A 13,077-nucleotide genomic window follows, 5' to 3' on the forward strand; every position below is an offset into this window, starting at 1 on the left:
GGCCTCAGCCCTTAATGAAAATTGGAAAGTACATATTCTCATTTTTGAAATAAAATATATAGATTTTTTCCATTAACCAGTTTTTAGTTCCTATCTTTGTGAGTGTCAGAGTCCGTTCAGCCCAACTACTCCATGGCTCTCCATAAGTGGGTGGGCTCTGACAGCTAAGGCTTCCGGGTCATGGGGGTAAACTCTACACAGGACGTCTGGTTTCACACCCGAAAATCATCTTACTTTTGTTCTCTGACATTAATATTTCTGGTTCTGAACACAACTGGAAATAATCATAAAGTCCAAAGGAAGACTGAATGCATTCAATAAGCATCTAATAAGCTTTACAATTTTTCACTGGGAGGCTAATACTCTTACCCCTAATCATGTCACATTTTTCTCTTAAAAACTAGAACATTGACCTGTGGGGCTGCCCAACCCAACCAGCAGAGGACTGCGTCACTACATATGGTGGTGAGCCCAGCTAGAGGACTCTACTCTGTCACCTCCTTTGCAGCTGAGTGACCGTGAGTGTGACTGTGTTCTGTCCAAGAAGATGTGAGCCAAGTTGTTGGGAGAGGTCTTACAGGAAGGATCCTTAAAAGGGCAGCAGACAGTGGGGAAACCTTTTCCTGCCCTTTTCCTACCTGACATCCACGAGATAACCTGCTGAACGAGGCGTGCTTTCCAAGACGTGCTATCAAAGACCGGAGAGCAGAAGGACAGACACTCGAGCCCCTGACGACACTGTTAGCAAAGGAATGGCCCCTTGGGGGCTTCCTACATGTGGAAAAAACACCCACTAAAACATAGAAAAAAAAGAAACTCCTCTTTTAACTAAAGCCATAGTTATTTTCGATTTTCCACTCTGCGCAACTGTGACTTTTCCTAACAGGTAGACACTATAAACCAGGTATCTTATCTAAGTGGATACGTTGCAATGCAATTTTTATGATAAATATCACCAGAAAATGATTAAAAGTAGTTCTCCGCTTTATAACCTGTGTTTTTAGAATCTCTCTCCACGGCAAGCCAAGGGAAGAATGTTCTAATAGAGTATCTGAGGAAAGCATGTTCTCAGAATTTGTCCAGAACCGCAACCAATCTATTGGCTCGCCTCCAGAATGCTCAGGATCACTGCCCAAATGAACCAAATGGGATGCAGATGTTCCCAAGGCACAGCCGTGGGCCGAGGAAAAACCACAGGGAAAGACATTATTGACAAAGGAGAATGTGTGCAAGAATTCATTCCATGCAGTCTACACTAAGACACGTATTTTCCTCTTGACTTTCATGCCAAATTAGTTTAAGAGAAATTTATCGAATGCTACGTTATAGATCTTTTGTGAAACATTATTTTTAAAGAGCATATTTTCTCCTGAAGCAGATTTCTCAAACGCAGAAGGAGCAAATGAAGCACAGAGATGGACGTTCTTAGGCACATGGAAAACGGGATCATGCTGAGCTCATCATGTCGCCAAACATCAGCATCCTGGGGGCTTGGTGTAGTCTTTCATGCATCCTGAGCCTTGGGACCCAGCCTCCTCTCACTGAGTCCTAGTGACTTACTATTTAAATTTTAGAAGGAACTTCCCATGAGGAATAATTTTCAACTTAGGAAGAATAAACTCTTAAGTTGCCCGTTCACAACAATAGCATTTAATCATCCAATCCCCTTGACTCTCTGGACCACAAGAGGTCAGCAACAGATGGACAGAGGGAAATGGCCACCCTCACACTGACAGATTCTTTAAGCTGAGCTTTTCTTTTGGAGGCTATGTTTTTATTTCTTGTGTTTCTCAGCCAAATTGGGGAAGAGCACTATTTCACCAAGTCACAGTCAATCTGACAAGCAGAATAAAATGTACCAAGCCTACCTAGCTGCACTGAACACCTCCATACGGGGCTGTGTAAGACTTAGGCTCTAGGTGATGACTCAATGAGCTCAGTGACCTCAAGACAGTGAGCACATCCCCACTAGAAACTGACAATCCTTTTGGAATGCTGAAACCTCAGTTTTGACAACAGAACTAATTTCCCAGCCTATCCCACCCCCAGAGATAGAAGGGTTGCAACGGCACAAAGGATTTAGTGTTTTAATGAGAAAGAGACACATTTGTGATAACTACATAAGAATAATTCATCACTAATAACAGCCAAGGGACAATTGACTATGTACCAGGTATACTATGCTGGGCACTTGAACCTGTCCCCAACTTTACAAGGCAGGTGCCTCCTCCCCCGTTACAGTGGCAGAAATGGCCTCGAGGCTGTTCCAAGGTAGCCCCTGCTGTGCACGGATGAAGCGAGGGTTGACACCAGGTCCATGTGGCTCCAGAGACCAACTTCCGTAACCACTCGGTTACGCTCTCTCATTCCATAAGAGAACCGTATGCATACCTGGTGTCTATGGCAACAGTAGGAATGCGGATCATTATTCCTATCCATCAATCTGCCAAATTCAAGGAACATCATGAGTCAAGAAGCAGATATCAGGAAATGGGGGTAGACAAAGTGCCAAAAGATGAATGATGTAAGATTACTACAGAAGATGAGTATATTTAATACTACAAAGGGAAATTGATGACCTGCAGTTAACTGGGCAAATTCTATTTTTCACTCCTTTCTTTACAGAACACCAAAGAAAAATACAGCCAGTTACTCATTTTTGAAAGTGATTTTAGGAAGAGCAGTAAAGGCTCCAGATAGGTCTCCTAAGCAGTCTACTTTTTCCTCTGTTTTCGAAACCAAGGACTACCTCCTCCCACAAACTGCTCAAGGTCTTAAATTCAGAAGCCTCTGGATCAATGTCTGCACATTCTGGTTAAAATAGTACAGGCTTGGTGTGCATTCCCAGCACACTAGCAATACTAACCCAACCAACCAAACAGGCCAGGAGATGGGAAATTTGGAGAGCATGAGGCATGAACTGGTCCCCGACACCTATTTTCTGAATCTTTGCCTAAACTAGGGATGTGTAATAGAAAAAACACTTGACTAGCATTCAAGACACCCAGATTCAAGTCCTATTTCATTAGTAAGTAGTTGAGTAATGTTAAATCGTTTTCAAGTTCCAGGCAGTATTCTGTAAAAGCAGGGGAATGAACTGTCGGCTCTCAAGCTGTGGTGAGTGTAAAGACCACCCGGGGAGCTCACTAACAATTCTCCTGGTTTGGGCCTAAGACTGTTTCAGTGGGTCCAGGAAGCTGCATTTCAACAAGCTTAGGGGCTTGCGATGCTCCAGCTGCTGACACACTGAGCCGGTGGCCTGCGGAACCTCCTGCTTCCCAGCTTCTCCACTGGCTGGCTAGACACTCTCTGAAGAGACACAGAGAGGAAGGGCTGCCGTCAGCACCAGGGCGCTCCATGCCTCTGAGGCTCGTGTCCCTGGACACCTACAGATGGTAGCCCAACTCCTCCTGAAGCCATGGCCTCTGTCCCTCTTCTGGGTGACAGACCTCCTGGGCTTCGGCAGGTAACATCCCCGCCTGGTTTGAGCTACTGGGCTACACATCCCTCCACAGTACTACCCTGAACTGCTAGGGAAAATAATCAATCACCACTCTTCCTGATTTAAAGATGTGAGGCAAAGGATACCTGATATGTCAATCAATCAATCAAGAACCATAAAGGAAATAGTTATTTCCTTGGAGAGATCTGATTTTTTGTAGGAAAAAAAATGGCTGTTAGCTTTAAGATCCAAATACAAAGACAGGAATTGCGGTGAGGAAAAACAAGGAGGCAGCACAGGATAGACAGGCAGGCAGCCACAGACAAACTCCCTAGCCATGCTCAGCCTCCATGTATTCACCTCCAACACAGGGAAAACAGTCATTTAGAGGAAGATAGATTAAGTAATAAACATTCTAAGAATAGCGCCTGTGACACAGAAAGAGCCCTTTAAATGGAAGTTACGAAGAAATCCATCTCATTATTCATCAGTGAGGGCTTACAAGGTAATACCAAGAAAACAGCACAGAATATAAGAAACCAGGAGGAAAGGTAGAAATAATTCCTGATTCCTGCTCTCAGAATCGGGTGAATTTTTCAGAATATTGGCATGTCCATTTCTTTGAGTTACCTTAGGCAGCCCAGAAACTTCTGAACTTCCTAGATCCATTGTTCTAATCAATAATTTTCAGACACTACAAATTTTTCTGCTTCTATCTCACTATTTAAACATCTATTCCGTGCTCATGCTTCTAGCTAACATCTTCTGGCTTATTTTAGTGACGGCAATTTGCTAAAGCACTTTAAAAATGTAATTTTTGGGGGTGCCTATGTGGCTCAGCATGTTGAGTGTCTGATTCTTGATTTTGGCTCAGGTCATGATCCCAAGGTCATGGGATCGAACCCTGTCCTGGGCTCCTTGCAGAGCATGGAGCCTGCTAAAGATTCTTTCTCTTCCTCTGCTCCTCTCCCCTGCTTGCTCTTTTTCTCTAAAATTTTAAAAAAATGTTATTTTTTTTGTTAACAATTCAATTAAAACTTTTCTGTAAATAATGTGTGTATGTAACTGTGTGTGCACGTATACACACAAACACACACACACACACACACACACACATATTTGTTTTTCTTCTCTTGGACACAATTTTCTTACTTTCAAAAGTGTTGGGAAAACTGCCAAAAGTAATCAGTACTTGAATTGGTTCTAATTTAAGTTCTCAGTTCAGAACTACGTGCCAGTTAAGGTTACATCACACCTGACAGAACTTGTTCCCCCTGCGAGATTTTATTAAGTCTTATTCTTCACGATGTCTTGGCCCTAAGCGAGAATTTGAACCCAGGCCCTATGTGATCATAAATTCTATTTCCTCCTTTATTATTACACAGCATTTCAGAATTTGAGAGGTGAAAATAATAAAATGTAACAAGTTAACAAATCATAGGCAAATGAGTTAATATCACTAAAAACTGCATAAAGAAGCTACTCACAAAATCCTAGACATTTACATGCAAATATCTCTTCTCTAATGGATATGCCCTGGGCAAAATAAAGGTTTGTGAAGTAAGGATTTGTACTGACAAGAGCCAAATTCCATGTAATAAATTAAGGAAAAAAGGAAATCAGAACACAGTGTCATCTTTCAATTACTAAAATTTATATTCATGACACCGATAAAAATCTGCAAGCAGCATTAGTCAATTTTCAGTTTCGAAAAATATTTTATTAAATAACTGTTAAATAGGATTTTTACAAAGCATAGAAAAAGGTAAAAATGCTTATGTTCCCCAAAGTTTCTATGTGATTTTTTCACCCTCTTCTCGTCAGCTGCTCTTTCTCATGGGGCCAGTGCGAAGGGACGCAACGAGGGTGTCACCCGTTCTGCTTCCCATCGAAGAGGAAGGGCATGTGCTCTGCAGAGACTCAGCATGTCTCCAGGTAACAGGTGCTACACGGAGCCTGCTTGGAGGTGGGCTCACCTGTGGCGGCTGTCGGTCTCCGGGAGGAGCCCCTCGCGGGGGCTCAGGAAGAATTAAGAAGCTGAACAAGGTTTTCAAGACATTTCAAATAATAGGCATTTAGAGGGTTTTCTTCTGAGTTCGAGAAAGCTGAAAGAGAAAAATAAAGAACATGGAACAGTAAGTTTATTAAATTCAGCACTGCACTTAAGAGCAGCCAGAAGTCATATTTATTTTTTATTTAAACTTAAGCCTCTAGATTCAGTACCTCTAGAAACTCATGGTCACAGCAAGAAACCAAAAAAACTATAAGCCACTTATAAAGAATCAGACTATAAAAAAATTAGTTACTAAGTAATTAGTAACAAAATTAGTAACTAGTTAACACAAACTAATAACTAAAAGACTTCGCACAAGGACACAGTACCGTGCCTTAGCATAAAAAAGTGTTCAAAGAAGAATGCTCATTGAAAATCTGTGTCACTTAAAATGAAAAATGAACTGTGAAAAGAAAACCCTGCCTCATATCATGATCACACCACAGGCTGAGAGGAGACAAGGGCTGGGGACCTATTCTCGGAGACTATAATTCAACTCCCTGATGTTAGATCAAAGTTTTCTGTTCAAGGTCAATTCTAATTGGGCCCAGTTCTTATCACCTAAGGACACACTAAAGCATGGTGGTAGCCACTGGCAAAGGATGTTTAGTGCAAGAAAAAAAAAAAAAAAGGAGTTGGAGAAAGATCACAGACACATTTTGAGAAATTACTCTCTCAAACCTTCATCTATTATAACATTTTATTATTTAAAAAGTGACGTAATGAAAAGCATGGACCAGTGTTGAAAACTGTCTTTTTGCCGTGAACTATCCAAATATTTCATTAATCAAATAATTCACTTAATAGCATCCAAGTTTAATTGTAATGTGTTTCATAATAAAACTTACTTTTCTTTGCTAAGGAATACGCTTCATCCACTCTTCTTTTTATTGATGGATTTTTCAAAGTTGTTTTTGCCTGGAGAAAACAGAGCAGCCCATGAATCAGGCCTGTTCCCACAGGCTAAGGGTCAGGACACTACAATGCTACCGCCCGCAGCTGACCACAGGCACACAGGAAGGTGGTCCCGGGATCACACAGGCGCACAGCCCACCGGAAGTCACCCATATCCTTCCCTCTCTAACGGGACTCTCTCTCTGCTGCTCCATGGTCTTTACCTCCGCGCTTCCCTTACCCCCCTCCCCTAATCTCAAGTCTTAGAGGAAGACTCAGTCTTGGTTTCAATATTTCGTATTCCCTCCAACTCCAGATTTCAGATAAAATATATCAAACAGTGACAGTCGGTCAACAAATATTTACTAAGTGACCGTGAAGTGCCAAGTCCCGTGCGAAGCCTCGGGGATACAAGGCAAAAGCCCCGCCTCTTGCCCCGGGTCCCCTCGCCGGCTGCACAGAGAGGGCACCCCTCGGGGATGCTGCCTATCCTAACGCTCTCTGTCACTATTTAGTCGCTAGATACACAAGGGCTTTTGTCTCAGGCGCGGGATGTCTGCAATGAAAGACCAGACCAAAGGCCAGAGTGGGCAAGTGCGCAGCTGCGCCTGCTCTCGCTCCCCTGCGGCCGGCCCTGGGCTGCGGCCGCCGGAGGATCAGGGCAAGACGAGGAGGAGCCACATAGCTGGATAAAGCTTTCCTACCTGGTTTTATTTCAGGATGTATTTTTGTCCTTAATACGTCTTTCAGCAGAAATGGTCTACACTAACGTCATGCCAATATGCCAAATCAGGCTATGCCAAAAGGAGAATTCACCCAACAGAGTCATTGAGACATCCTGTTAATTAAATGACAATGATTTCAACTGATGGCTCACTAACTGTATAAATGCACACGGCAATAAGGTCCCTGAATTCGTTTCTTTGTTTTGTTTTGTTTTTGTAATCTTGCTGCTGCTCCTCGGGCGTCCCTGGCTGCACTCTCAGAGGCTTGTATTTGCCCCTGGCTAGAACAATAACTTTAAAAACTGACCTTTTGATAATTGTGAATCAGAGCCCAAAGCGCAGCTGCTCCAATCCTCTGAGCATGTGGATTCTCGCTTTCCAGACAGGCAGCTAGCACACTAATGACTTTTTCTAGTAATAAACACATTAGGGGGAAAAAAAAGTTCAGTCCCAGACATCACAATGCATCTGATCTTGGACTAGTCAGATAGTCCCTTTGCCCCCTTCAGAACACACACAAAGTTGGCATCACTAGACTATGCAACCGTCCTATGTACTATGTGTAGGAGGACGGACAACCTCACAGCAAATTATCCTCATGACACAACAGTCAGCAAGGCCGTGGCCACTTCGTTCTTTTGGCCCTAATTCAGCAAATGCACATTCAACTCAACAACAATAGTGCAGAAGTAAGTAATTACACAAAGTGTTGTGTAAATGAGCTGTCCAATTATAGCTCACATGTTGGTGTGCAGGAAAACAGATCTGCTCTTATGATAAATTATCAAGACCATCATACAAACATCAACCGCATGGGTTACTATATAAAACAATAAGCAAGAAATATCAAATTAAGCCTTTTAAAAAAGGACTAAACATTTTGGAGAAATGTTTTTGTGTATTTATGTGTCAGAGGAAAATGTGATTTAAAGGCATATCCACACAAGACCTGTCCCCTTCTTGCACAGCTACGCAGAGTGTGAAATCAGGACTTACGAATCATCTGCAGCATCCTACTCATGTTAAGGGAAGACACAGTGAAGTCCAGTCCCTAGGAGATTTGTCAGGGTGTTTCCAAAGAGTATATGAACCTATCTTCTTACTTATTTTTATATATCATTATATAGTATCAAAGTGTTTTTTCCTCTAAAATGTGTTTTTAAAAGCACGTTCCATTCTTAAGGGCTGTTACTGGGCTCTGTCTGTCTCTCTAACCATTCCCACTCTACTGGATGCATCTGATTTAACTGTAGCCTGGTCGAGGGCAAAGTCTATCTGCTCACTGATAAACATTCCAACCACAGTGCCAATGCATTTTAGAGGTTCAATAAATACTAGTTGGATGAAAGATTCCATAACAAGGGGCGCCAGGGTGGCTCAGTCAGTTAAGGGTCCAACTTTGGCTCAGGTCATGATCTCCCAGTTCACGAGCTCAAGCGCCATGTCGGGCTCTGTGCTGACAGCTCAGAGCCTGGAGCCTGTTTCAGATTCTGTGTCTCCCTCTCTCTCTCTGTGCCCTTCCACCTCCCTCATGTTCTCTCTGTCTCTGAAAAATAAAACATTAAAAAAAAGTTTTTAAAAGAAAGATTCCATAAATAAAGCAACAAAAATGCTGTTTAGGTGATTCTATTAGTTTTTGCTTATAAATTATTTTATTTATTTGAGAAAAGAAAAGAAAAAAAGAATTCCATAAGTGAATTCTGTACACTCGAGGGACAGTGCAGAAGGTGCACACGATGCTCACCTTTCTGCCAACCAGCCCCTGCTCCTTCACCCAGCTCCTGTGCGTTCCCTGGCTTCTCCCACGGCTTCCCCATGACTCGCCTACATAATTGGTTACCTGATGAACTCATTCTGTGAGGTTGGAGGTGGCACATCATCAAATGAAACGGTGGTTCCCATGTGTCTTTCTGAGATTCACCCAGTGGTGTTTTTATATAGTGCACTAAACACAGCATATAACCCATGATCTAAATAAGTTTATAATAACTCCTTCTCCCAGTTACTGTCCGTCAAGCATTTTTAATAAAGTACATACACAGATTAGTGTGGTGCCCCCACGAGGTGATGCAGCTGGATAAATTTTAAAAAATGTTTCATTGTGAAATATACCATGCATACAAAAAAGGCACATTAAACACTTTTAATAGCTATGGAGTGAGCACCCACATACACATATAAATAACCTCAAGAGAAAAGATAAGAGTAAAACGTAGCTAGGTAAGTAGGAAATGAGTTTTACTTACTACTTTTCTTCTTGATTTAATTACATATTTAGGGACGTCATCTTTATAGTTTTCAGAGTATAGGACTTTCACCTCCTTGGTTAAGTTTATTCCCAGGCATTGTATTCTTTTTTGGCGCAACTGTACGTGAGATTGTTTTCTTAATTTCTCTTTCTGCTACTTCATTATTAGTGTATAGAAACACTACAATCTCTGTATATTGACTTTGTATCCTGCGACCTTACTGAATTCATTTATCAGTTCTGGTAGCTTTTTGGTGGAGTCTTTTGGGTTTTCTATATACACCATAATGTCAACTGCAGAGACTGACAGTTTTACTTCCTTTCCAATCTGGATGCTTCTTCTCTTTCTGGTCTGTGGCTAGGAATTCTAGGGCTGTGTTGAATAAAAGTGGTAGAGAGTGCGCATCTTTGTCTTGTTCCTAATCTTAGGGGAAAAGCCCTGTTTTTCACCACTGAGTATGATGTTATCTGTGGGTTCTTCATATGTGCCCTTTATCATGTTGAAATACGTTCCCTCTAAACCTACTTTGTTGAGGGGTTTTATCATGAATGGATGTTGTACTTTGTCAAATACCTTTTCTTCATCTGTTGAGATGACTGTGTGGCATTTATCGTTTTCTTTTGCTGCTGTGATATCACATTGATTGATTTGCAAATATGGATTCATCATTGAATCATGGGAATAGAATAAATCCTACTTGACCTTGGTGAATGATTTTTTTAATGTATTCTTGGATACGGTTTGCTAATATTGTGTTGAGGACTTTTGCATCTATATTCATCAAAGATATTGGCCTATAGTTCTCTTTACTTGTAGTATCTATCTGGTTTTGGTATCAAGGTAATGCTGGCCTCATAGAACGCTTTGAGAATAGGTATAACTCTCCTTTAAATGTTTGGCAGACTTCACCTTTGAAACCATCTGGTCCTGGACTATTGTTTACTGGGAGTTTTTCTTTCATTACTGATTCGATTTCACTACTGGTAATCAGTCTGTTCCAATTTTCTGTTTCTAACTGGTTCAATCTGGGGAGGTTATGTGTTTCTAAGAATCTATCCATTTCTTACAGGTTGTCCAATTTGTGGCCATATAATTTTCCATAATATTATGATTCTTCGTGTTTCTGTGGTGTAGTTGTTATTTCTTCTGTTTTTGATTTTGCTTGAATTCTCTTTTATTTTTTTAATGAGTTTGGCTCAAGGTTTATCATTTTTGTAGATCTTTTCAAAGAATCAGCTCTTGGCTTCATTGTTCTGTTCTACTGCTGTTTTGGTTTCTATTTCATTTATTTCTGCTCTGATCTTTATAATTTCCTTCCTTCTACTGGTTTTGGGTTTTGTTTGTTCTTTTTCCAGCTCCTTTAGCTGTAAGGTTAGGTTGTTTACATGAGATTCTCCTCGAGGCAGGCTTGTATTGCTTGCATTGCTCTAATTGTCCCTTTTATAAAGGACAGCTTTCCCTGCCTCCGAAAGATGTTGGGACTATTGTGTTTTCATTTTCATTTGTCTCCAGGTACTTTCTGCTTTCCTCTTTGATTTCCTGGTTGATCCAGCCATTGTTTAGTAGCATATGATTTACTTTCTGATAAACCTCCAGAATTTTTCTTGTGGCTGATCTCTAGTTTAATAGTGTTGTGGTTGAAAATGATGTATGGTATGACTTCAGACTTTCTCAATCTGTTGAGACTTATTTTGTGGCCTAATGTATGATCTATTCAGGAGAACGTTCCATGGACACTGGAGAGGAATGTGTATTCTGCTGTTTTAGGATGGAACGTTCTGAATCTATCTGTTAGATCCATCTGAGCTGCTGTGTCATCCAGAGCCACCGTCTCCTCGCTGAAGTCCTGCTTGGATGATCTGTCCATACATGTAAGTGGGGTGTTAAAGCCCCTACTATACGTATATTACTGTCGATTATTTCCTTATGTTTGGTAGTAGGCGCTTTATGTATCCGGGTGCTCCCATGTTGGACGCATAAATATTCATAGAATTTGGCTATTACTTCGAATATTTTAAGTTTTCACTTTCCTATCTCCTGCAAACATTTCCAAGCTTGTCACTTATTTTTCTAAGTATGGTATGAGTAAATGTATCTTTAACTCTGTGTTTTATAATTCTAATAAAGGTGGTATATTTCTCCCTGCTGCTTCTTCCACATGTTGCCATGTGTCCTGATGTGACTGGTCTCATTTCCCTGTACGCTAGTTAATACTTCAGAGAAGTTATTTGTGGAGGTTCTCTGAGGCTCAGCGTGCACTTGTCCTGCACCCATCAGAGTGGCAGATCGCTTTCTTTTCTCTATAATCACCTGGGTGTGGGTGGGGGACCAATTTAATTTTGATTCATCTTTCTCCTAAGAGGTTAGTTCTTTGGAGTTCCACCTTAATATAGACAAGATGGCCCAAAACCGTGGATACATCGTGGATACTGCTGAATGTATTTCCCTGACTCCTTGACATGCATAAACAGAAGCCAAACATACAATGTTGGCAAATGTCCCTGAGACAAAAAAATATATACTTCATATATATTTTTTGTGTTTCTCTAGGCATAGACTTTCAATCAAAATTGGCCTGGGAGTTTCCCACTGTTTTTTCAGTACTTTGGTTTCTTTAAGGTCAATTTTGATATATTTTATCTAGCATATTTTTGTTGTTTTCAGAGGAGACCTTGCCTGACATTTATAGAAACAAAGAATACTCTGGATCTATTTTTCCAAGCCCCACAACCCACTCTACTCCTGGCCATCACACCACAGGTTTGGGCACTAATGATCAGAATTCTGCAGTCTTACGTGGGAATTTTTAAGCAAGGGGACTCTGCTAAGCCCTCCCCCTGGATCCCTAAGTGGAAATGGGGGGCTGGGCCTGTGACATGCCTTCAAAGGGCCATAAACAAACTGCACAGTTGCCACCTCCTATTCCTGCCTCGGAGGCCCCGATCTCAGGTCTGTGGGACTGAGGAAGTTCCTTCTTACCGTAAGTTTGTCCATCTGCTTTAAGCTAAGGAAGAAGAGAGAGCATCACTGTGACAAAGACATGCTAAAAATCAATCCAGAGGGAAAATACAGACTTCTCCTTGAGTTCTCTTATGCCGTACTTTTTCCAACTCTCTTAGTAATAACATTGTAGTGAGTGGTCCCCAAAGAAAAACCTTCCTTGCAGAAAGAATAACTAATAGATGAGAGCAGGCATGGAGGCGGAGCCCTCATGCACACTCACTGCCCTGGGAAGTAGGGCCTATCGTTATCCCTCTTTACCAAATGGAAGGCTAAGGCTCATCTCCGCGACTGTGAGCACGGCGTCAGTGGAGGAGTTACGGAAAAGCAGAGCTCAGATCCACAGCTCATTTCATAAGTTAAAAGCTGACTGAGCTTCTAAGATCTTTCCCTATGTTTCCAGCTATTCAATAATTATCAGAAAAAGAAAATCACCACTACACACACGGGAGAACATAAGCAGAATCACGGTCACTTACTTAGAAAGCTCCACGTGTCACAGGAAAACATGTCTGAAAAAAGACTGAGGTTAAAAACATGCAAGGAAAACGAATTCATCTAGCCGGCCGGAGCAACTACCATGTTCAAAACATGATACCAGGCACATTACGTGTGTTTATAAACTGATTTCCACCAGAGCCGAGAAAGGAAGGACTATTCTACAGATGGGGACACTGGACTCCAAGCAGCTGCCCCGGGTGGTGGGGAGCACAC

At 41.6% G+C, this 13,077-nt stretch overlaps 1 protein-coding gene across 1 annotated transcript in view; it reads right to left on the reverse strand.

Moving 5' to 3' along the window:
- Window positions 1-5,152: 5,152 nt before the first annotated feature.
- RTTN (rotatin) overlaps window positions 5,153-13,077 on the reverse strand; it is a 165,538-nt gene continuing 157,613 nt past the window's right edge. The window contains exons 47-49 of the mRNA XM_077752674.1: window positions 7,422-7,525; window positions 6,344-6,413; window positions 5,153-5,547 (exon numbers count right to left, since the gene is read on the reverse strand). Coding sequence (XP_077608800.1) covers window positions 5,462-5,547; window positions 6,344-6,413; window positions 7,422-7,525 — 260 coding nt within the window. The 3' untranslated portion in view covers window positions 5,153-5,461. The remainder of the gene's footprint in view (window positions 5,548-6,343; window positions 6,414-7,421; window positions 7,526-13,077) is intronic.

The sequence above is a fragment of the Crocuta crocuta genome, unplaced genomic scaffold (genome assembly GCF_008692635.1).
Source record: "Crocuta crocuta isolate KB4526 unplaced genomic scaffold, BGI_CrCroc_1.0 scaffold101, whole genome shotgun sequence".
Lineage (NCBI taxonomy): Eukaryota > Metazoa > Chordata > Mammalia > Carnivora > Hyaenidae > Crocuta > Crocuta crocuta.